This window comes from the organism of the source record quoted next, unplaced genomic scaffold, assembly GCF_019419815.1.
Source record: "Pyrus x bretschneideri cultivar Hongxiangsu unplaced genomic scaffold, Pyrus_bretschneideri_v1 Contig1, whole genome shotgun sequence".
Taxonomy (NCBI): Eukaryota; Viridiplantae; Streptophyta; class Magnoliopsida; order Rosales; family Rosaceae; genus Pyrus; species Pyrus x bretschneideri.
In genome coordinates this window covers 12,187,908-12,211,742 of record NW_025999390.1, presented here as the reverse complement: position 1 = coordinate 12,211,742, position 23,835 = coordinate 12,187,908, and the positions used below count along the sequence as shown (strand labels likewise).

The 23,835-nt window shown below is 36.1% G+C and overlaps 2 protein-coding genes and 2 long non-coding RNA genes across 6 annotated transcripts; all 4 read right to left on the bottom strand.

Moving 5' to 3' along the window:
• Window positions 1–856: 856 nt before the first annotated feature.
• LOC103943899 (NADP-dependent malic enzyme) lies at window positions 857–5,272 on the bottom strand. The gene is made up of 19 exons (XM_009354271.3): window positions 5,131–5,272; window positions 4,527–4,646; window positions 4,250–4,324; window positions 3,891–4,042; window positions 3,703–3,808; window positions 3,530–3,595; window positions 3,308–3,403; window positions 3,145–3,216; window positions 2,961–3,044; window positions 2,767–2,865; window positions 2,606–2,653; window positions 2,432–2,485; window positions 2,238–2,336; window positions 2,060–2,149; window positions 1,877–1,954; window positions 1,695–1,769; window positions 1,511–1,601; window positions 1,261–1,389; window positions 857–1,144 (listed from the first exon to the last, which is right to left on the bottom strand). The coding sequence occupies exons 3-19, from the start codon at window positions 4,310–4,312 to the stop codon at window positions 1,056–1,058; spliced, it is 1,491 nt and encodes a 496-aa protein (XP_009352546.3). The 5' UTR covers window positions 4,313–4,324; window positions 4,527–4,646; window positions 5,131–5,272; the 3' UTR covers window positions 857–1,055.
• Window positions 5,273–8,371: 3,099 nt separating this feature from the next.
• Window positions 8,372–15,087, bottom strand: LOC103943900 (probable RNA-dependent RNA polymerase 3). The gene is given in 19 exon segments (XM_048586518.1): window positions 8,372–8,805; window positions 8,890–9,056; window positions 9,136–9,207; window positions 9,210–9,273; window positions 9,428–9,587; window positions 9,759–9,904; window positions 9,998–10,223; window positions 10,512–10,737; window positions 10,864–11,012; window positions 11,235–11,341; window positions 11,672–11,743; window positions 12,178–12,318; window positions 12,436–12,523; window positions 12,704–12,902; window positions 13,327–13,516; window positions 13,956–14,030; window positions 14,156–14,285; window positions 14,528–14,660; window positions 14,745–15,087. Coding segments are annotated over 19 exon segments (2,868 nt in total). The 5' UTR covers window positions 15,034–15,087; the 3' UTR covers window positions 8,372–8,571.
• A 178-nt stretch (window positions 15,088–15,265) lies between these two features.
• On the bottom strand, window positions 15,266–22,642 carry LOC125478368. Of its 3 annotated transcripts, XR_007259199.1 has the most exons (8): window positions 22,579–22,642; window positions 22,391–22,480; window positions 21,344–22,242; window positions 21,052–21,169; window positions 20,117–20,207; window positions 17,029–17,285; window positions 16,876–16,921; window positions 15,266–15,280 (listed from the first exon to the last, which is right to left on the bottom strand). It is a non-coding gene; the product is annotated as an uncharacterized LOC125478368 (long non-coding RNA). The 3 variants fall into 3 exon arrangements; XR_007259198.1 differs by lacking the exon at window positions 15,266–15,280 and having other exon boundaries at window positions 16,642–16,921; XR_007259197.1 differs by lacking the exons at window positions 15,266–15,280; window positions 16,876–16,921; window positions 17,029–17,285 and adding an exon at window positions 19,546–19,764.
• Window positions 22,643–22,751: 109 nt separating this feature from the next.
• LOC125478377 lies at window positions 22,752–23,835 on the bottom strand. Its single transcript, XR_007259200.1, has 4 exons — window positions 23,410–23,835; window positions 23,246–23,311; window positions 23,084–23,152; window positions 22,752–22,773 (listed from the first exon to the last, which is right to left on the bottom strand). It is a non-coding gene; the product is annotated as an uncharacterized LOC125478377 (long non-coding RNA).

Below are 23,835 nucleotides of genomic sequence, written 5' to 3'. Positions count from 1 at the left end.
CATTCCTGTATCTGTCTACTTTTCCAGGTTTCCTCCGATCTTGTGCCAAACTTACCTGAGGCAGCGTTATTACGATACTTACGCTGATCTGAATGTCAACACGGAACATAACAATTAAGTTTGTCGTTCTCCTGCAAATGAAGATGAATCACCGTCCTCTCAGATAGCAAACATAAGTTTCCATATAGTTCAACCATTGTTGTACTTGATAATGTGCTACATTAGTGTTCCAACTGTACCCCTTTGTAAATTCATATAACCCTGTAATCTTGTACCCTACCACAATGCAATTTCAACCAATTTTGTTGCACATTCTGTACGGTACTGACCTGGTACAAATCATATAATTCGTTCTAAATTAAACGTACGGTACAGTGTGTGTCGTAGGGCTGCATATTTGTGGTTCACGGTGAAACCGGGTGCGGTAAGAATTGAAGAATGCACTTCCTCGTATGATTAATATCAACACTTTATTCTTTACTTGGCTTCTAGCCATGTTAGTGCCTACATTGGTGGGGTAAGAACCCTAATTTTCCCTATTTTCCAACGATTGAAAAGGAAACCACCATCTTCTTTGTGTCTTTGGTGCCACATATATTATTCCATTTGCTTTTAGAAAGTGGCGTTGAGTGCGCAGTCGACACTGGCAAAGGGCGGCTTATAGTTCTAAGTGGTTCAAGAATATTTTCCCCTGCAACCAAGATCCTATGTTGATTCTTTGCTTTATCGCTCGTTTTAACAACATAAGTGCACTCTTTGAGGAAACACATTTGAGTAACTATCGGAACTAATGTATGAATTGAAGCCTGGGTGACCGGGTGACCGGGTGATGTCACCGACATCAAAGAGCAAAATATGAAGGGAAGCTAATGCATTTGATATGAAGAAACAAGTACAACTCGCATATTTATTCGAATTTGGAAACAGATGATTTACATGCATCATCTCACACTAATTTCACAAGCACTCATACAACACATTTTAAGAAAGCACATTCTTGATAATTAGCCTCGAAGCGAAGCATACACACAACAAAAGATGGAGCCGCAGATTGTTCAGCGGTAGTTTCGGTAGGTGGGACTGTACATGCAACTCTCGGCATACTTCACAAGATTCTCGGGACGAGGGAGACGCGTAGCCACCCCTTCAAAAGCATAAGATGAAAAAGAGTTACATGGTGCATGGAAGAAATGACAGTTTTTTCGGTTTGAACTCCGATCACACCAAAGTAACAATAAGAAGAAGAAGAAGAAAACTTACCAAGGTCATATGCTTTAGCAGCTACATTAGCAGCTATTTGGGCAGAAATCTTTCTGATGTTTGACAATGGTGGATAAATCAGCCCCTGTGCAAAATTCTCCTCAGAAACTAGCCCCGCCAAAGCTTCCGCTGTTTTTAGGAGAACCAAAAATTTGAACAAATGGTAAACGCAAATTTGGAATATGCGATACAAGTTCTACTTTCCATGCTTTCTCAAAATTAAGTCGTTCAAAATCTGCCATCTACTTACAGGCTGCCAGAAGCATGTCATCGTGAACACGGATTGCTCCAGAGATAACCAAACCCAGACCGAATCCAGGAAAAATGTATGCATTGTTGGACTGAATTAAGGACGACAAAAAAATCTCAGTTAGTGATACTCAAACCAATGCTTTTAAAGTTGGTCTTCAAACTACAAACTACATTTGCATTACCTGGCCAGGAATGAAAACTTTGCCATTGTACTCAACAGGATCAAATGGACTTCCGCTGGCAAAAATTGCACGACCCTTGGAAATGGAAGCCAGACAAGAATCATGAAAGAGAAATTAGTTCATTTGAGCAGTAAATCCTCAATCAAGTAACGACAGATTAGATGTGAATGTAATTGTCATACCTCACTGTAAGTATAAGCTTCTTCAGCGGTACATTCAGATTGTGATGTTGGGTTGGAAAGAGCCAAAATAAGAGGTTTCTGTAGCATTCATTTCTTAATATCAATAAAACCGGCGCTGAAAATGTTATGCCCACGTACAAGAAGATATACATGGAAAGGGGGTAAGAGAAAGGAGACGATTACCTCATTGAAGGACGATACTGCTTCAATCACTTCCTTTGTAAATGTTCTTCCAACACCAGATGATCCGATAAGAACTGTTGGTTTAATTGCCTGATGAAGTATGAATGTACGATAAAAAACCGAGACTTACACAACTTTATGTATCTATAAATATATCAGATGATTGACTGATTCAAACCTTGACAGCATCCAGAAGATCCTTAACAGGCTCATGTTCATGAGCCCAAGGCTGCTTAAAATGTTGAAGAGAATCTTTACGAGACCTAACAATCAATCCCTGCAAGACAATTTGTGTGCTGCGTTAAGTATGTGAGAGGAAGTAAGGAAATTTGATAAGGGACAGTCAGAATCTTGATCGAGCACGCTACCCACCTTTGAATCAACAAGCCAGATCTTCTTACGGGTCTCTTCCACAGGAACTTTTGTCTACAAGAGATGAACAGAACTAAATAAATGAAGAAAGGCCATTGATCAATCATTTCTAGAAGTTCTTTTGCATCTCCCAAATTGGCATGCTGTATGCATATGATTTTAAAAAGTTAATACCTTTTTTGAGATCTCAAGAGCTATTAGTTCTGCTATACCGGTACCAGCCTACGACCACGAAGTAACAGTAGGATGAGAATTATAAGCTAGACTACTCTTAATTCTCCACCAATCTGATGTAGTAAAGATACAAATTGACAAATATATTAACAAGGTCTTACTTCGCCGGCACCAAGGAACAAAAACCTGTGCTCAGACATGGAACCACCTATCAATTTAAGTGCTGCCACAACTCCTGCAAGAACTACAGATGCCGTCCCCTGATACAAGGAAACAATGGTTCAAAGGGGAAAGAAACAAGGTGTACCTAACATAAAGGCTATCGTGCAAGCTCCATCAGTTATTTAATTTGTACCTGTATGTCATCATTGAAGACGAGATGAGATGTTCTAAATTTGGACAGCAGCTCAAAAGCATTGTGGTTTGCAAAATCTTCAAACTGCACATTTCAATATAAAGGGACTAGACAACCTCAGAACTACGTGAAAATTTTATACCCCAAAAATCTGATGAGTAGATGATGTAACATAAGAGGTAACCTGTACAAGAACTTTTTCACCATAGTTCTGCTTGACGGCCCTCATGAACTCTTGTAAAAGATCCTCATACTCCTGCAAGTAGGATCAAAATATCTCACATTAAGTTAAGCTGTATAATTCTAGATCATGCAGTAAATTAACAAGAGACTAGAGTAAGGGAAACCTTTCCCCTTGTCCTCTTTTGTCTGAGTCCGATGTAAAACTCATCCTCCAGCAACTGCTCATTGTTTGTCCCAACATCAATCGTCACAGGCAAACACTGCAGAGGAAAGTCCATGTAATTCTTGGTTAAAATGAATAAAAATGCTATGACATCAATGATTTGCAATGCAACCACTTCAAGTGTAAACAATGATTGGTAATTAGTAAATAGGAAAAAGCTTACTGCTGAGGGGCGAACTCCTCCAAGTGCCGTGTACAAGGCCAACTTCCCTACGGGAATTCCCATCCCCTAAAACAAGTTCAACAGCTTCATGTGAGGGCAGGTAACTTTCCATTTTATTGTTATTAAAAAAAAAATGTTCTTAAATCAAAGGGAAAATGCTTCCAACACCTTACCTGACAACCGAGGTCACCAAGTCCCAATATACGTTCACCATCAGTCACAACAATAACCTGAACAGTCCTTTCAGGCCAGTTCTTCAATACCTCTAGAACTTTACCCCTATAATGTTCAAGGGATTTTCACGTTACGATTATGTTGAGAGAAATGAAATTTTCATCACTGTGCAAATAGATGTTCATACTTCTCTTTCAGACTAATGTAGAGACCCTGAGGGCGCCTGAAGATGCTTCCGAATTTCTGGCAAGCCTCACCAACAGTCGGAGTGTAGACAATCGGAAGTAATTCCTCGACATTATCAATGAGCAGTTTGTAGAACAGCCTCTCATTCCTCTCCTGTTAATCAAAGAAAACTTGAATGGTCCTCTACATCTTTGTTTCAGCAAAAAGTGATTAGGCAAAATGTAAGCAGTAAACCCCAATTGTCATTTAACATATTTGAAAGTTTGAAACACCGATCAGTCACTAGATTACAAGTCCAACTGCACACGTAAACCCGAATTCAACCTTAAACAAAACCAATACTGGTAAAAGAAAAACTACCTGGAGTTCTGTTAACGCCATGTACTTTTGCAGCGGGACTTGATATTGTCGGATAGTGTTCATCAACTTCTTCTCCTGGTTAGCAAATTTGCAGGAAAACAAGAAAAACCAACAGTCAGATCAAAATTCAGCATTGCTATGCCATGCATAAATTAGTTACGAAATGCACTAAAGTTATGGACCTCGTGAAACCAAAACTCCCATACCATGTTAAAATACTCGAAAAGTTTAAGACGTTAAAAATGAACGACAATGTTGTTGAGAAAAAAATTGAAACCTGGAGTTGTTGAGAAGCAGTTGCCGGAGGCAGAAGGCCACGCAAGTAATGAGCGTCCCTCTCTTTCTCTGTAAATGCAAGCCCTTGTTGTATTGAGGATCTCTCAGCAAAGAATATCCACTGTGTCAAGAACCCACCAAAAATTTAATAAAATAAATGTAAGCATTGCAGCCTCGATCCAAAAAAAAAAAAAATGTAAGTATTGTGGTCAAATTCGTAATTCAAACCAAAATGTGATGCTTGATCAAATTATTAATTTACAAATCTAAATTGCCAAACTGATCAAAATCAAAAATTGACGACATACTGATAAAATATTAACTGATCTAATAATGAAAGTGATCGTGACGATATATTGATCAAACATTAACTGACAAATACTAAAAAGCGTTCATTTCCGCCGTTGACATTTGTAACTCAGTTATTTCCCGAAAATCAAAATATTTATCGGTTTAATTAATACAAAAGATAGACAACTATATTGATTTTTTTCAATTCTTCTTGAAAATAAACAAACAGCATCAAAACTGCAAACTTTTTGACCGATATATGGAAGTACGAAACCAAGACGGTAAAAAGGTAAATTGATGAAAGAGATGATGACCTGGCAACGGAGTAAGTCCAGGGGGTGACAAGTTGGTCTTCGGTGGCAGTGTCCTCACCATAGACATCCTCAACGCCGCCGCCGACGGTGGACTTGGGGTCGATCTCAACCGTAGAATCCGTGACCTTGCTCGCCATTCTCAACGACCCAAGTGATAACTTAAGATCAGATTCAGCACCAACCTTTCTCAGTGACCCTTTGAGCTCAAAAACGCTTATCAGAGAGGCAGAAGTAGGAGCACAAGAAGCAGAAGCAGATGGAGTGCTCTGTTTTAATACTAAAAGAAACAGCGAGCGCTGTAACATTCCCACATATACAGATCGAAGACTTTGGCTTTTTTTTACATGGAAAGTCAAATGGTAAAAGAAAATTAAAAGGGTAAGGGTCGTTTTCGATTTAACTAATCAATCATTTTTCTCTTTCCTGAATTATTTACAGAAAAGAACGGAAAAAGTAACGGGGGAAGGGGTTTAAAGTGTGAAACTACTTTCTTTAATATATTAGTGGAGGTGGTGGGGTAGATGAATGATATGATTGATTTAGATGAGTGGGTTTTTTCTGAGGCAACAGATCACTGAGGAAAATTATCGAGGGAATGGATAGGATAGGAGGCGAGAGAGACGGTGGGAGTGAGAGGGAGACGGAGACATGAGATTTTGTCTGTGCAGAGAGGATAGAGAGTTGTACATGGAGTGAATCACTTGGACAATGAGATTATAATACACATGTCCATTGCTGTCTGTCAATCATGCAAGTATTCTAAATTACTATTTGGAAAATTTTATTTAAATTCACGTAACTTCTTTCTACATCTACTTAAATTTTAAATGTTAATTCTCATTTTTACCTGATTGTATAATTACTATTAAGTATAAAATGAAATTAATAATAAAACTCAAATTTATCAATAAATCCATAGATTATAATTAAACCTTATCATCTCTCATTATTTATCATAAGCTCATTCCATCTAAAATCTTAATAACTCTTATAGTGAAAAGCAAGTTTTTTTATTGATAGATGGTAATTTTAAAGTTTTGAATCCTCTAATTAAGATATGACTTGATTTATAAATTTTGTATTTGTTAGATTTCTAATCTTTTTAAATTTTAGAAAATGAGTGTTTGGGTTGCAGTTTTTTTTCATCAATCTTCCATAGTTTGTTAAACTTTCTGCAACAATTTCGACTGCAAATTGTTGCAGACATCCTCCCGGTATTAACTGCAAATAGTTATTCGAACTTTTTATATTATATTTTTGTTCTTTTTCTTTGCTGCTGCCATCTCTTCCCTCCCCATCTCTTCCTTCCTCCCTCTTCCTACATTTCTGGTATATACACAAACTATCATATGTTAAAGTTAGTGGCTATGATTCTTTAATATTTAGGCATTTTTTTCCAGAATTTTCTCAAGGCACCGGCGTTGTTTGAACTCTTATTAGTCCAACATATCAAGGGGCTTTAGTAATTTCCATTTACATCAATTGGCACCAAAGTCGTACGAGAGTTGGAAGGAGAGGGAAAATGAGGCTGAAGAAGACAGAAAAGGAGCTGCGGATGCGATTCGAGGTGGTGAATACATGTATGTCTAATGGACTGATGCGATGCAGTGCTGGTGAACCCCTATAATGGGGTTGTTGCTTTGGGTCAATCACTTGGTATAGTTTTCATGTGGAAGCCTACAAGCTCTGGTCCGCTACTTAAGACTTCTGTGTCACGTGGGACTCGTCCCTGCAATCGCATTCACCATAATAGCATCTCATGGTGAAATCTGGGAAAGTGAATAAAATTAAGCTTTGGGACTTGAGGATGAACGCTCCAATACAATTTAATGACATTGTAATAGTGCTAAAAATCATGTGGGTGAAAAGATAAATTTTCATGTTGAATTGGGTTTGTGAGGGTATTGTAAGCAGTAAATTTGGGGTTAAAGAAATATTGATATTTTAGTTCAAAATCAAATAAAATTTTCCTTACTATTATTTCTAATTAATTGTTAGAAACTAATTCTACAAATAAAATGTATCTAACAGCTCGATTAACGGTCTTAATATTTCGGTTTTTAACTGAATAATATGGCATGATTATTGTATAATAGTTAGATGCCGAAATGATTTCGAATCTGGTTCATTTTGAAAAGGAGAAATTAGAATCCCCTGCATTTTTTCAATACATTTTAGATCAAACATTGGTTCCTTTCTAAGATTTGATTAAGAGGCTTTGACCGATTGCCACATCAACATTTTTCTATTTTTTAAATTACATATAATTTGTTTAAAGGCATCTTCACTTCACCTTGTAATTAATTGACTACAATTTAGGAAATTTTATTTTCTTGATCCTTTAAACTCCTACGTTTTAATGACTCTTTATATAAAAAATAATAATTAATTAAAGTAATTTAAACTTTTACATTGTTAACGACTCTTTGTAGAAAAATAATAATTAATTAAAGTGATTCCTCATTATTAGGAAAAATTCAAATGTACCAAAAACTAAATGTACCAAAAATTCAAATGTACCAAAAAACCAAATGTACCAAAAATTCAAATGTACCAAGTAGCCAAATGTAACATTATAATCAAATGTACCGATATAACCTAACAACGAGTTTTGTTACATTCTATTTAATTTACTAAAATTAATATTTTAATTAAAAAGTTTAATATAAAAATCTTAAATCATCATAATAAGATATGCATAAAAATATGAGAAAAACAGGAAATGCTAACGTAAATAGACTTCCAGTGGGAAAAAAAGGGAATGCTAAAAAAAAAAAATCTTAAATCATCATAATAAATATTCTATTTTCTGTTTCTTCCTTTGTATTCTTCTACTTAATTTACTTTCTTGCACAGTGATTCCATCACACAACCGCGTATCTTGAGACACCACTCACTACCACCAACAAACACAATCATTAACGTATCACGTTTTCAAGTTGTCGGGATTAAAATTTCAGTAATCAATAGAATTATTACTTTTTATATATTCTAATTAACTGGATAATGAGTCAAACTTTCATATCATTTGATAAGATTTTTTTTATAGTGCTACGATATTTTGAACTATTTAATTTCATTATTTAAATTTTGAGTTGCGTGTTTGTTTAGGTAATGCTAAAGAAATTAAAATTTTTACTAAATTTGTAAACCAAATGAGATGATGATTGATCATTAAATTATTATTTAAGATAAAATAGATGATTCAAAAAGTAAACAAAAAAAACAAAAAAAAAACAAGTGAGAAAATTGCTAGTGTCTTCACTTTATAGTAGATTTTATTCTCAACATTTGAGTTTGTCATTCCAAACTAGTTGGGAATCCATGGTTGGGAACCATGGATTTATATACATACACAAAAATGCTACAATATATACAACATTTCGTGACCATAATAAACAGTCGTTAAAGGCTAGCTAGATTACACGATCCATTTCTTAGTTACAGAATTTCCTTCAAGACAGAGGGTGACACCAGAAAAGGGCATGCATCACCTTGTTTGATCCAGTGAAGTTTGAAGAGAGCTGACCCTGCAACTTTCCATGCAAACCCGCATTTACTTACACCTGCACTCCTGGCATAGTCGTAACAGATATTATATATCGCGATCGCCTCGTCAAATATTTCACCCATCGGCCTTGTACTCTTGTCGAAATCATCACCACCGTACAGAATCTACGGTCAGAAATCCGAATATGTTACTACTTGTCCCAAATTGTTTGTTCATATTCAATTACGAACATGTATCTACATCCTCACCTCTCTATACTTTGTTATGAGCTCCCCGGCAACCTGATTCTTCCCCTCTTGATCACCATTTCGCAATGCTGAGGTCATGTCACACCTGTACAGTTTGTATTGTTCCCTCCATTTGATCAAGCACTCCTCAGGGACTTCAACATCGAAAATGGGAAGTTTCTTAACTTCTGAAGAGAGGTAAAGAGGTAGAGCAAGTTAAAACTATTATTTTCTCACGAGTAGCAAATATTAGAATACTTTTATCACCTCTGGTTGAGAGGTCGTCTGGTTGGTACTCATTCACCGTATCATAAATCGATCCTAAAATCGAAGTTGAAGGTATGAATTTTTCTTTTCCATGTAATGAGGAAACTTTGACACCTTCAAGTCTTTGGGAACTTCAACCTGTCACTCAATAAGTAAAAAACCAAATTTCAAGGCAATGCCAATAACTTGAAAGGATGAAAGTTCAGAGATTAGGAATTGCACAATGAGCCAGAATTTCTTTGTATGACCAAGCGCTAGAGACGCAAGTGAAGCAACAAAAAATAAAACTAACCTTTCCACCTTTCTTCGGCGCATCTAGCGCATCATAGTATATATCAACCAAACGCAGTATGTTTGCCTTCACTAAGTTCTCATCAATGCTACTATCTCCTTGGGTCAAGTAGCGATCCATCATAGCCAGCCAGCTATCAGCTGCCTCACTCATTGCATAACTGAGACAGAAGAAATTCTTCTGTGAACTATAATTGAAAGAATTGTAATGTATCGCTAGAGAATGCTTGCTTAATTACTCCAACAACAAGGAGAGATTCACCGTCCATAAAATCAACCAGGACTAAATGTAGTACAATTCAAATTGCTACAAAACAAAGTCCAATGCATACCTTGGTTTAAATCTAGTTGTCAAAAACAGATTTATGAGCTGCTCTTCTAGGTCTTCTTTCGAAAGCTTAGCTGGTTTGACACTGGCAGCTTTAGGAGCTGAAGAAGCCGGAACCCAAGGTTCACTGGGTTTGAAATACTCCAGTAGCTGGAAGTAATTCCGAATTTCCAGTCACAAAGTGTTACACACAAAAACACAACTGGGTAGAAGGTAGAACAGAACTTTATGCAACTCACCAACCTGAGGGTTTCTTGAAACCCAGTAGAGATCACCATCAAAATCTCCACCACTTATTTCATCAGCTACAGAACGCGGGCCTTTGCGAGAGAAAAATATAGCATACTTGGCATTTCCAACAACATATTCTAACTCCTTCACATAAGTGGCCTTCAAAACATGAATATCCCCGAAGTGTAAACCAGGATTCCGATACACTAATACCTTGCCTGAAACTTGTCCGCTGTTACTGCATATATCATGTCATTAGGCCGAAAAAATTCCATCAAAAGTATAAGTGAACTATATTCAGCAACTCAAAACTCTACATAGATGAACAAATCTAACATAGGATAGATAATCAAGAAAGAAAACAAGTATAAGTAACAAATTTACAGAAATAATACAGTTACGGAAATCATAGACAATACATTTCAATGTTACACCATTGCTAGAGACATCAATTTCAAATATGCTATCAAATTCTTGCATGATTTGACACAACGGGGGAGGAAAATGGGCCAGAAATAATACATACAGGATAATGCAAACTTCGTCTTTCTCTAGAATCCCGGTTGGATCAGCTGTCCCCATCAAGTAATAGCAATCAGGAACATACAGTTTCCCTCTTCTAAGACCTTTCATTTCCTCTTTTATTAATATCGATAGACGATATTGCAAATATGATTCGTCTAAGGGAATACCACATAGGATCATTCTTGCCGTATTGGAATTGTCATCAATCTCACCATTGTTAACGGCAACTGCAAATAAAAGAATGAGTAGGGGAATCAAGGAACTAGAATGCTATTTGATCCACAAAAGAAATAGGATTCTAGTTTGTTATTTATCCCAAAGGCAGATAACAAGGTCATGGTAAAACTTAACACCTTTGAGTGCGGTATGTGCATTGCAGAAAACACTATGAGCATCTTCCAAAGCTCTCTCAAGTATTTCCATGAAATATTCTTTTGGCACCCCTCCATGGAATAGAAGCGCAATTAAATTCCTCGATAAATATGACTTCCTGGGTGGAATACTGGAAGATAAAAACTGAAGTTAAGATATTAATTAACCAATAGTGTTAAGACACGCTAATGCCCCCACCCCCCCCCCCCCCCCAAAAAAAAAAAAAAAAAAAAAAAAAAAAAACCTTTGACGGCTTGACCATTAAAACTGGAGCCCTTAAACTTTAATGTGTGTTGACGCCAGTTGCGCTGAGCAACAGCAACGCAAATATAGTGTTAGTTGAAGGATTTACCTTGTTCCAACTATCTCTAATGCATTCACTGTTTCATTATCTGAAAGTTCTGGATCTATCTGAACTTTAACCATTGAAGGTCGAATCTGGACTGTTTTCGGTGGCAGCTACAAGGTTTAATATATAAAATTGAAAATAGGTGTAGAATATGGTAAAACTAAGAGAATGAAGAGAAGACTACAAAATTAGCACAAATAACTATTCCCAAAAATTTGCATAATTACTAAGCATAAACTTCTTAATAAATTGTTTTACATCAATTTACTTCAAAAATGAAACAAATAATTTAATCAACGAGGTTGTGGTTTATGACCTCAACTTGAACAATACAATGAAGTGTCCCAATTGAGATAATTCAATTTAACAGTGAGGTATTTTTTCATAAAGCTAACAGCATCATGTTTTCTATTCCATAAGGAAAATGATAGAAACCATACCATTTTGTTGACAAGAAACGTTCCCTTAACAGCATAGCCTTTGTAAAACAGTCGGAACTGTATGAGCAAAGGCTGCAAGGAGGGAAGATAAGAGCAAAAGGAAATGAGAATACATTGCCGACCAAATATGTAAGCTTACCAGAATCTTGAAAAGAGAAAAGCAATTGCAATACTCTACATCTACATACCGGTTCCCCGATTCTAGAACCTGGCTGTTTCTTTTCCATACCCTTGCCATCAAGTTCATTATGATTCGGAAGTCTCTGACATGACAAGTCAATGGATAAGCCATGAAAAGAGTAGAAGACATTTGCACTTTCAGACTAGAAAAATACTGAAATAAGAAATATGGGGAATAAGATTACTCAATTATACATATTAGCTTAACATACGAAGTTCTAAGCTGTGTAACAAAGCATTCTAGCATAGGGCGATATATGGATGGACAAGAGAGCTGCATTTCTACTTGACTTCTATTTCTAACTTTGAAATATAAAATGACAAACCTCGATTTTTTGATTACTGATACGCTTTCCTTTGGATATGTTATTCGGACAAAGTAAAGCCAAATCCTCAGATATAAATCCAGTGCCATCTGTATGTATAAGCGGTTTGTCATCTCTGTAAATAAGGTTACCAGATTCATCCTGCAGTTCACAGATAAAAAAAAAAAAAAACAAAAAACTGGGTTTTTAAATTGAAAAACGAACCAACAATATTCCTCATCAATATAATTCATAGGAAAAAAAGTTTAAGAATCATACCCTACAATATTCCTCATCAATAAACTCAACATTCACAACTGACAGATCTACTGGAAATCTGATTGTCTTTGACAGAATGAGTGAAAACCTGCACTCGAAACAAGGATGCAATTTAAAATTCATAAAGTAAACAATGCTTCAATATGACAAGAATAATGTCTGCATAATTCTTGTCACTATATACTAATTGAATAGAAATTGTTTGTCTGACCAAACAAAAAGAAGAAAAGAAGAATCGAATTTGTTTGTGCTAAAAACATTTGCATACCTAGCCATGTAGGTGGCCACACTAGACACAGTATGGGCATGCATGAAAAGAGATCTTGCTTCATAAATTGTTCTGTTAGCTAACATATGCCATACATCCCTGTCAATTGAAGCATCAGAGTCCATACGAACAAAATAACACTTCACGGGTGATGAAGTTGGGTTTTTTTTCTTTTCCTCTTTACCACCATCTTTGAACACTGAATCATAACCGTATGCAGATAGAGAAAGAAAAAACCAATGCTGTTAGGTTCCTCAACATATTGAAGGATGAAAATACAGGTTTAGATTCACCAGGAAAAAATGGTCTATGATAAAATTTATTGATTTACCGATAGTACCCAAAAACTAAACCATGAGAAGGATGAAAGAAAATTCAAGAACAAGGGTTCCTCATACACAAACACAATCAGTAAAAAAGCATGGAGACACATATCATCCTATATTTGTGTTTACAAAAGGAGAATATAGAGAAAAGGATCATCAATACATCTTAAGATTGTTAACATGCGTTATATTAAGCATATAATTCATATTAAGTACTTAGACTTGTAAACTCAATCAAGAAAAGTACCCAAGAGAAATATCTCAAAAACCCCTTATATGAAGGCATTAGAAGCGTACCAAAGAAACGATATCGTCGCAACCCTACAAGAATCCCTTCTCTTGCAAGCTTGCGATATGTAGCATACTTATTATTGTAAGAATTTGAGGGACCTGTCCCATTCCCCTCATCAGCGAATTTCACCATTAAAACATTGTCATCTCCTAAAACTTTCTGTAGGAGAGTTCTTTCTTTGTTTAGAAACGGACCCTGGAAAAAAGTCAAGGAAATGACAACATATCACAAATGCAACGTCTGCCAAATGACAACTTTGGCAATGGCAACATGAATACCATTAAAAATTTTGAATGCATATATAGAATCCAGTGGAAATCACTTATTTTGGTACGTGATAGGATAATATTCAGTGCCCATTGCTGAGCTATCTAAGATCAACACAAGTAAAAAGGATGCCCATTTTCAGAGCATTTACATTTTTTATAGGTAAGTTTTCAACTAAAATCCACCCAATTGACCTAACCAATGATCTAGAAATTTGAAAACTAATCAGTAGTGCTTGAAACACCCATAGCAATTACTGATATATACCACGTTGTTAAACTTTTGCCTTGTGTGTGTGTGCAAACTCATGTTTCTGATTATAAATATACTTCTACCGGGGGAGGGGTGGTTGTTGAATGTACAGAACCTTGAATTGGAAACTCCCATCCAAAGAAACATAACAATGATAGAGGTGTGTTTTTCCCGAATCCCATTCAAAAGTCTGCAATACACCCAAAAAAAAAAAAAAAGCGAAAAAGGACAAGAGTTAAGCGAAGATTATGGTAAAACATTAATTCATACAAGACCAAGAATCACAGAAGAGAGAGAGAGAATGATCATAATCACCAAACGCCGGTCTTCCTTGCCGATATAATTGCGACCCAAAGCTTCCCAAACTCTGGTCTCAAATACATGCATTGGCAAATCTTTCCAACTCCTAATAGTCTCCGCCGCTATAACACTTCCCCACTGCATTCTAAAGGAACCAAACAAACATGAAGACACCCAAAAGCAAGTAAGCTACAAAACCCAATAAGCAAACACAGAGAGAGAGAGAGAGACCCTAATTAGCAAACAGAGAGAGGGACCCCGGTAAGCGAACAGAGAGAGAAACCCTAATATGCAAACAGACAGAGAGACCCGGTAAACAAACAGAGAGATAAACCCTAATAAAGTAAACAGATGAGAGAGAGAGAGAGAGAACAAACTTTGACATACCCTCCAGAGTAATTTAGAATCAGAAACTGTTTTCTGAATTCAAGTTCTCCCAAAGCTTCCAGCTCTGCTTCTCCATTGCCTACAGCTACAGGTTGCTCAACAGCTGAGGAGCAGCGATGAGTGAGAGTCACACCTGCAACCCCCAAGTCAACACACTCTCAGACATTCAGTCAGCCAAACCAACGGTCACAATCAACAGCATCAATTAGTCTGAAACCTTGGAATTGAGAAGCAAGAGAAGATTGCGAAGGAGAGGAGGAGGAATACTGGGCCTGACAGAGCCAGATGATGTAACCGTTGAGAGTCTTAACTTCTTTGGCGCGGGCAATCTGACGGAGGAGCTCGAGTGCCTTCATCTCCGTCAGCGAACTCAGCCTCCGCAAAACGTCGTCTTCTGGCCAGGGATGCTTTTTCTCTTCGCAAATTCGACGCAGCAGCTGCTCCACCGACTGCGGCAGGAAAATATATGGTTGCGGTTGCAAATTTAGACCGCCGCCGGCGGCCATATATGACGGAGGAGGAGAGAAAGATGGGTTTTTTGTTGGGACGGTGGAATCCGCCTCGGCCATCTGTATCAATAATGGGGTGATCGTGCAATCAATCGTTGAGTTTCTGACTGAAAGCGTGCAGCCTTTTTTTATTGGGAACCGAGAGATTATGTCACTTGTTAACGGCAGGGACGAAATTTGAAAGGCTTAGACCACTTCCAACCAACCGATGGCTGCTCAGACGGTTCGTTTTAAACCTCTGGTCCTTCAAGAGATTCTTCAAGATATTAATATTTGAATGTACAGTATATGACCATATTTTCCTCCAGTCTCCAACTGAGGGCCAAAGGGCCATAGGGCTCGTTTTAGCCCTGTCACGAAAAACCGTCTCCAACCGAGAGCCAAAGGGTTATAGGGCCAAACATAATTTATTATTTAAATTTAAAAATTACAACAATTTAAATTCAAATCCAACAACTTAAATTTAAAAACTACAACGATAACTGGCCTAAAAAACCAAAAAAATTAGAACTTAAATTTAATGAATGGTTTAGGTATTTATAGGGAAAAAAATAAGAATTTTTAAGAATTTAAAAAAAAAAAATTGACCCAAAAAACCAAAAAAAAAAAAAATTGAATACAACGGCTAGGCTAGCCATTGTATTCAAACTTTTTTTAAGCAATCCTATCGATTATAACAGACAGGAATGTTATATTTTTTGGCCACCCCTGGGCTGGCAGCCACCCCTCCCGCCCTCTAGCCATCTCCGATTCCATGGGGCCTTAGAGATTCCACAGCCCTCTGACCTAGCCCTCGGTTGGAGACGGTTTTGGAGCTATTTTCGACCCTCTGGCCCTCTGGAACCTTTGGTTGGAGATAGCCTTACTAAAGAGAATGCCCCTTTAAAATTCAATTCTTTGCTGATAAATTAAATTGTAGCAATGGTTTTTTAATTTTAACTTGATTAGAGTAATAGTACCTCAATTAAAAATTATTAATATTGATTCTCAACTCATAAAAACGTACAACTATGGTCCCTCAACTCATCAAAATGTGTAGCTATGTTCCTTTTTGTCAACTTCGTCATAATTTTGTCAAAATAAGTTATGTTGTAATGACCATGGCTACATTTGGAGTCCCTCAACTTATTAAAACGTGTAACTAGGGTCATTTTCATGAACTTCGTCAGAAGTTTGTGAAAACGAGTTATGTTAGAAGGATCATTGCTAGAATTGGGTTAAAGTTGAGAGACCATTACTCCAATTGAGTTAAAATTAAAGGACCATTTCTCCAGTTTGATTAAAATTGAGGGACCAATGGTAATAAGTTTTTAATTGATAGATCATTACTCTAATTTGATTAAAGTTGAAAGATCATTGTTATAATTTACTCTTGTAGTTAAGAACTAAGGGGAGGGGGACCAGTTCAAACATTTAATACAATAAAACCCTTAAGGATAAAAATAAAGAAAAACTAATGAAAATGGTTTGAAAATTTTGAGTTTTAACTATATGGACAAAATAAAAGGTAAAATGAATAGTACCAAATTTGACTTTTTAGTATAAAAATGTAATTTTTCGTTAAATTGAACAGTACTACGAATTTTTCGTTAAAATCCTCAAATAAATCACAACTGAGCTATTGATTGCACATCAACAGCCTCTGAACAAACTGCATTGAATGTTCATCTTTCAAGAGACAACAAAATGCACAGTCCTGTGTGGCACTAATATTCACTCTCTCAAGAAAATGCATAAATTGGCAGCAGAAACCAGCCAACAGGCGCCAGAAATCAAAATTTAAAACAAAAAAATAGAAATTGAAATAAAGGTGAAATCTTTATATATAAAAAAACAGACCTTTTGCTTCCCAGCTTCGATGCAACTCTTGACGCCAGGAACCAACCTGCAATTTACAAAATTAAACAAAACCCAACAAATACATTACAGATTATATCCAAATTTAACAAATAATAGCGGAACTGAGTGTTATTGTGCAGAAAGGTCACTGACTTGATGGAGCTCATGAAGAACCCTAGGAGTGTGGCTTTGAGTCCCTTCTCCCGCAGGCCATGGATAGCCGATTGAAGCGTGGAAGAGACAAGGAGAGCAAGGAGAGCAAAGAGAGCAGCAGAAACCAGAACCAGAGGCTCGTACTGCGACAACAACGAATTCGCAGAAGCTCTAACATCGAGCAGGAACGTTTTCACAGAAGCAGAATCCATGGCTGAACACACCGTTAAGTTGCAGCAGCCCAAGAAAACCATAATCTTTATATATAAAAAAGCAGTTTCAAATAAAGCCCAAATGTTTGCAGAATAGCTAGATGTGTTATAACAATCAAGAACGTCCCTTGGCAAGAATTTAATAAGAAACTGTTGTTGCTGAGTAAGAAAATATTTTTCACGAGAAGTCAATCAACACTAATGGCTTTCTTTACAAGATTGTGGCTTTATTGTTTACAATACCTTTGTCATCAAGTTTATCTTTTATTTTCAACTCTTTCTTTTCATGCCGGCTTTTTTAGCTTTAATATTCAAAAGCCTAAATCACCCGTTCAATAAATGTGAGTTTACCACTACTACAAAGTTGCATTTCAATAAAACACTCATACGTATAAGTTTTATAAAATTATTATTATTTTAGTAAATTAAAATACTGTATAGTGAAGAACTCGTTTCATATATGTTGTTTATTAGACTGTACATGTTTCTCTTTTCTCTTCTAGTTTTTGCTAGTCACACACTAGGAGATGCTTTTCAAGTACCTTTTAAGATTCTCCGATAGAATTTTGACTAGGAAAGACTTTCCAAGAACCAATAACATATAAATATTTTATCACTAATAATCTTTATGCTTTTAAACCTTTTAACGGGATACCAATTTAGTTTTCTATGTTTTAAACACATCAATTTCATCTTTGATTTATTGGCTGAGTCATCAATTTCGTCCTCACAATTTGATTCTGTTAAAAGTTCCATTAGTGGCTTGATGTAGCACACGTATGAAGCCTATAAAAGCCCATCACATTGCATCCATGTATAATATAAAAATTAATAGTTTAAAATTTAGAACCCGTAATGAAAAAGGAAAAGCAAAGCTAAATTTAAAAGCCTAATAAAAGTGAGCCATTGTAACATTCCACATCGCGCAGGGCAGTGGATCCTGTAAACCTTATATGTATATTCTCATCTCTACTTAGCTCGAGACCTTTTGGGAGCTCACTGGGTTCGGATTCCGTAGGAACTCCGAAGTTATGCGAGTACAAGGCCAGAGCATTCCCAAGTTAGGTGACCCGCTGGGAAGTTCTCGTGTGAGTTCCCAGAAACAAAACCGTGAGGGCATGGTCGGGGCAAAGCGGACAATATCGTGCTACGGTGGAGTCGAGCCTGGGATGTGGTGGGGGTCCGGGCCGGGATGTGACAATTTGTATCAGAGCCAATCTCTGGTCGGAAGTATGCCGACAAGGATGTCGAGCCCTAAGGGGGTTGGATTGTAACATCCCACATCACCCATGGAAGTGGATCGTATCATCCCACATCGCCCAGGGAAGTGGATCCTATAAGCCTTATATGTATATTCTCATCTCTACCTAGCACAAGGCATTTTGGGAGCTCATTTACTTCGGGTTCTGTAGAAACTCCGAAGTTATGCGAGTATGGGGCCAGAACATTCCCAGGTTGGGTAACCTACTGGGAAGTTCTCGTGTGAGTTCTCAGAAACAAAACTGTGAGGGCGTGGTTGGGACCCAAAACGGACAATACCGTACTACGGTGAAGTCTAGCCCGAGATGTGGTGGGGGTCCGGACGGGGATGTGACAGCCATCATGGATTCAACTACGAAAAAATTTTGTATGACAAAAAAAAAAAAAAATTTGTTTGACCAAAAAAAAAAAAAAAACGAAAGAATTTGAGTTTGTTTTCGATGAATCTTTTTTCTAGAAAAGTCTATTGGACTTATTAGTTGATTCGGTTTTTCAACTCAATCATGTGCTGCATTGTTGGTCCTTTCCACCAAGGGCGAAATTACAATTTACCTCTGCCTTTTAACAAAGATTATTTAATGAATGGTTGTTCTATTAAAACATATTTTATTATTTCTATATCTTTGTGTGTTGAGAAAATTGTAGTAATGGTCAATCGATTTTAATTTAATTATAGTAATGGTCACTCAACTAAAAATCTGGACTATTGGTCCCTCATAAAAAGTGCAATCATAATCATTTTCGTCGACTCCGCTACAACCTTCGTCAAAATAAGTCATGTACCACGCATGCGACGCTGAATCAAAGTGGCACATATGAAAAATCAAATGAGAAAATTGTAGTAATGATTCCTCAACTTTAACCCACCTAAAGAAAAGGTTTTCAACTTTAACTCAATTGGAGCACTGGTCCCTCAATTTTAAACCCATTGTAGCAATAGTTCTTCCACCATGATTGGTTTATGAGGGGTTTTTTCTAGCATGATTTAAGATTATTCATTTACTTCAAATATTTGACTTTTCTTTTGTCAATCCACACATATAAATACATTTAACACATGTAAGTTGCGCTTAGTACGCCGTGATTCAAAAAATATCTTATGTACACGTATGAGCGCATGCCATGAAGGCTAGTATTTATAAATAAATAAATTAAAAAAAAAAAAAGTTTCAAATAAAGCCCATGTGTTTGTAGAATAGCTAAATACTAGCAAGACTGCCCGCGCGAAGCTGCGGTGCTACGTTTTGCTGCTATACAACCTTATCTACAATAAGGAACAATGAGCAATGTTGAATTTAATTCTGTCATCAATACCTTTAACTTGTAGGATCTAAATGGAAAAAAAAATATATATATATATATATATTAACATGGACCTTAAAATTTCTATCATGGAGAAAAATATTAACATTGGGAAAAGGCAAAGAGAGGAATTCTGAAAAGAAAACTGAGAGTACGGATCACATTGAATGGAAATCACAAACAGCAACCACATCAAAAATGAAGAATAACAATTGAAAAGGAAAATAATAATCGAACCATAACTGAAAAAGCCATCTAGTTTTGAATATTACAATTATGAAGCAACTCTTATAGGATGAGTGATTCGAACTTACAACATAGTTAGGAGTGTTCCATCTCACTATCAATTTGCTAAACCACAATCATCTATACCAAATGACAACATTTTAATCCTTCAAATTGCTTCTGAAATGAAAAAGTAAATTAAATGCGGGGATCTATACCTTAAGACAATGGAAAAATTAGATTAAAGCTGGAAAGTATCAAACTTTACAACTTTCTCCAAAAGCATATATCACTACAAAAGTACCAATTTTTCACATTAATCAGAAATTATGCAATATTATTTCATATTTTCCAATGAATTTGAAACCCTAAAATTGTCATATTTAGACGTTCTTTACTTGAAATTTATTGAAGGAGCACTTGTCAAATGTTCGACAAAATTTGGGAATTCAAACAAAATCCAGAGTGCAGTGATCACAATCGTCGAGACCAACATTGAAAAATGTAGATAAATTCACTGATAAGGCATATCATAAAAACCCATTGAGATTAAGATGACACTAAATTGAAAACATTCTAATTAAAATAGCATCAGTCACCAAACGCACAATCAAAATAACAACATAGATTACTTTAAACTTGCAGAGACTCCAAAGAAATACCGAACTCATCGGCTACATAATTTAAAAAAAATTTGAATAATGGTAAAAAAAAAAAAAAAAAAAAAAGATCCATCAGGACAAAAAAAAATTCTCACATGAAATTTAATCAACAGATGAAATTCTTAAGTTACCTAATTAGACCAAGCAAGAAGAACCAGTCGTTAATCGAGAATTCACCAAATAAAACAATGCAAGAATTGACCAAATAAACAATGAAAATTTGATTGCAACAATTGGAACAAAGTAACAAACAAAGGGTAGGATTTGCAGCTACACTGCAACAGATCTATCATTTATGCAAAGGAAATTCGATTACGAATTAAAAAAAAAAAAAAGTGTGAGAGAGAGAAAGAGAGACGAACCTTCTTGCAGAGGCCAAAGGTTCCAGGATTGAGAAACAGATAGAGAGTTTTGTACTTGAGTTCTCCACTGTGCTTAAGCCAGTGGAGAACTCCAGCTACATTGTTAATTCTAGGGTACCTACAAAGTTAGCATCTTAATTAAAATTTAATTAATATTTTATGCATTAATAAAAGCAAAGTCCTTGCATATAAATCAAACCCATCAAATTAAATGTAAAATTAAATCCAATCCAGACTTGAAAATCCAAACTTTATATCAAAATGAGATTTTTTTTTTTTTTTTTGAGCTCACCAGTATGACAGATTTTGGGTGCCTGGAACCTCAAAAGTGGAAGCTAAATGCATCCCCTTGTACTTCTTTTTGTCTCCTCATCTTCCTATTTGTAAAGTCCATAAAGCTAAAATTAGAATTGCTTCAAATAATTTGCCAAATTTTAAAATTCAAAGGGACACATTTTCAAACTAACATAACAAGATATCAGTAGTGGACACAAATGATTAAAATTAGTAATAAAAGAACTGAAATCAAAGCAAGAAAAATAAAAATTGAAGATTGATAGGACTTACAAACAGTAGCTTGTTTGGAGACTTAAATTGAGGAAAATTAAGCAGAGAGTGAGCAATAACAGAGTAAAAGAAAATTAAAACCTTTATTTCTGCTCTGAGATGGTATGAAGTTATGTCTACCAATTTTATGATAAATGGGTGAAATCGTTGTCATGAAATTTTAATGTTTAGGTTTCAATTTGTTGGTAGAGTCGGGCGAAGCAATGGAGAATGTTTATTCTTGTTATTGGCTGCAGCAAAGATGAGAAGAGTTAAAATATCAATCCTCTAGCGAATAAGAATTAAATATATCAATGACTTGGTGAATGGAATGTAATACTTGTAACTCATAGCTTTTAGCACTAAATCTTCAACAAATAAGAGTTAATAGATCAATGACTTATTCATTGGAATGAAATATTTTATAAACGCTTAAAACCAAAATGCTATCAAACTAATTCCAAGTTCAAGAAGGCAGTGGAAAAGGTAATTATCAAAATGAGAAGAGTTAAACTAAATTAGGCATTGTTCTCAACACTATTAGCACACCAATGACTGGTAGGAAAAAGCAATAGTGCTAACGTGAAGACAAAAAGTTTATCCTCAGTGACAGACACCTTCCCTTCTGGATTCACTTCCGTAAACCTACAAATCACCAACAAAAACCCCAAACCCAATTCCTCATACACTCCAAAAAATATACACCAAAATCCATTAAAAGTACAAAAATCACATATTTCCATCTATGCCTGCATGTATTTTCGGGATCAAAAATTCAAACCAAGTAAAATACCACTGGGTTTGTCGCTAAGATTGATTAAGTGCAATTTGTAGGGCACTTTCTTCTCCTCCAAGGTTAGAAGAATCCTTTGGCTGGAAGGGCCTGTCAGAAGCAAAAGATGGAAAATTTTACCAAAGTAGCAAAATTTGATCAAACCCCAAAAAGGAAATCGAGGGAAATAGAGAGAATTGTGAACGTACAATCGCCGAGAAGATGAGGGGCGCCCAAAGCGGCCTTGACAGCGACCTCAAGAGCCATTTGAGAGCAGAGGAGAGCGAGAGAGTGAGAGAGAGTAGAAGATGAAATTGAAAGGTAATGGGGATTAACGGTTATGGAGAGAGAGTAGAAGATGAAACCAAACCTCTCAATATCTTCTTCTCATCCCGATCTCCGCCCTTGGATCTCATCAACAACCCAATATCCACAAAGTCACAAAAAATAAAAAATAAAAAATAAAAAATAAAAAAAATAAAAAATAAAAAATAATTCAAATGAAAATCCATTTCTAAATCCAAAATCTCAAAAAGGAAATTTCAACATAAAACCCATTCCTAAATCCAAAATCACAAAACCCCATAGATTCACCAATTAACAACCCAAACACACACAAAAAAGGTCCCAAATCACCGAAACAAAACCAAAAAAAAAAAAAAAAATTCAGCCGCAAAGGGAACAAAGGAAAAAACAAATAATACATTTATATACCTTTAGCATAAAGAGTTCCAAGAATCAGAATCGAAAATCCAAAAATCTGAAAGGGACCGTTTCCCGAATCTGGAAAATAAAACGCATCAGACACGCACAACAACGATCCAACGAAAAACAAAAGATCGAAACCATATAAGCTGATAAACATGCAAAACTCACCTGGAAACGCCGGATTAGATCGGTCGCAACCAAGTCCGAAGCGAACCCAAGATGGGCACAAAATTTCTGAAATCAAAAAGCAAAGCCCATGAGATATTAACAAAAAGAATCCAAAAAAAATGGAAAATCGAAACCCCGTGCGGTAATATACATGTAAAACTTACTTGGAAAACCCGGATCCAACCAACCAAAAACCCAAAAAATTATTGGAATCGAACCAAAAAGGCAGAGAATTTAACAACTGTGACCATTAATCGAAGAACAACTAAGCAAAATGGTCGACGTTTTGAACAACGAAGCAACACGATAAAGAAAACAGAAGCGAAGGCGAAGAAAAAAGACGGCGAGAAACAAAGCAACTGGAGATATGCGAGAGAGAATTGGCGAAAGCAAAAGAAAGATCCAGAATAACCAAAGCCAAAACATACACGGATGATGGAAGCGTGGAATCAAAAGGGCAAAACAGCCCTTTCACTGTACAGAAGCCGAGAGAAACCCAGCTGAGAAAATTATTTGAAGGGCATTTCCGCCCTTTTATTATTGCTGAACAGTGCCAAACTCAACTGGCTTTTAGTATATATAATGTTATA

What these genes read in the sequence shown, in the direction of transcription:
- LOC103943899 (XM_009354271.3), bottom strand. Translation starts at nt 4,312, where the DNA reads ATGAACACTATCCGACAATATCAAGTCCCGCTGCAAAAGTACATGGCG. An exon ending in AAAAGAGGACAAGGGGAAAG is followed by an intron (nt 3,217 to 3,307) that starts GTTTCCCTTACT and finishes TCCTACTTGCAG; the next exon opens with GAGTATGAGGATCTTTTACA. An exon ending in ATCTTCTGGATGCTGTCAAG is followed by an intron (nt 2,150 to 2,237) that starts GTTTGAATCAGT and finishes ATACTTCATCAG; the next exon opens with GCAATTAAACCAACAGTTCT.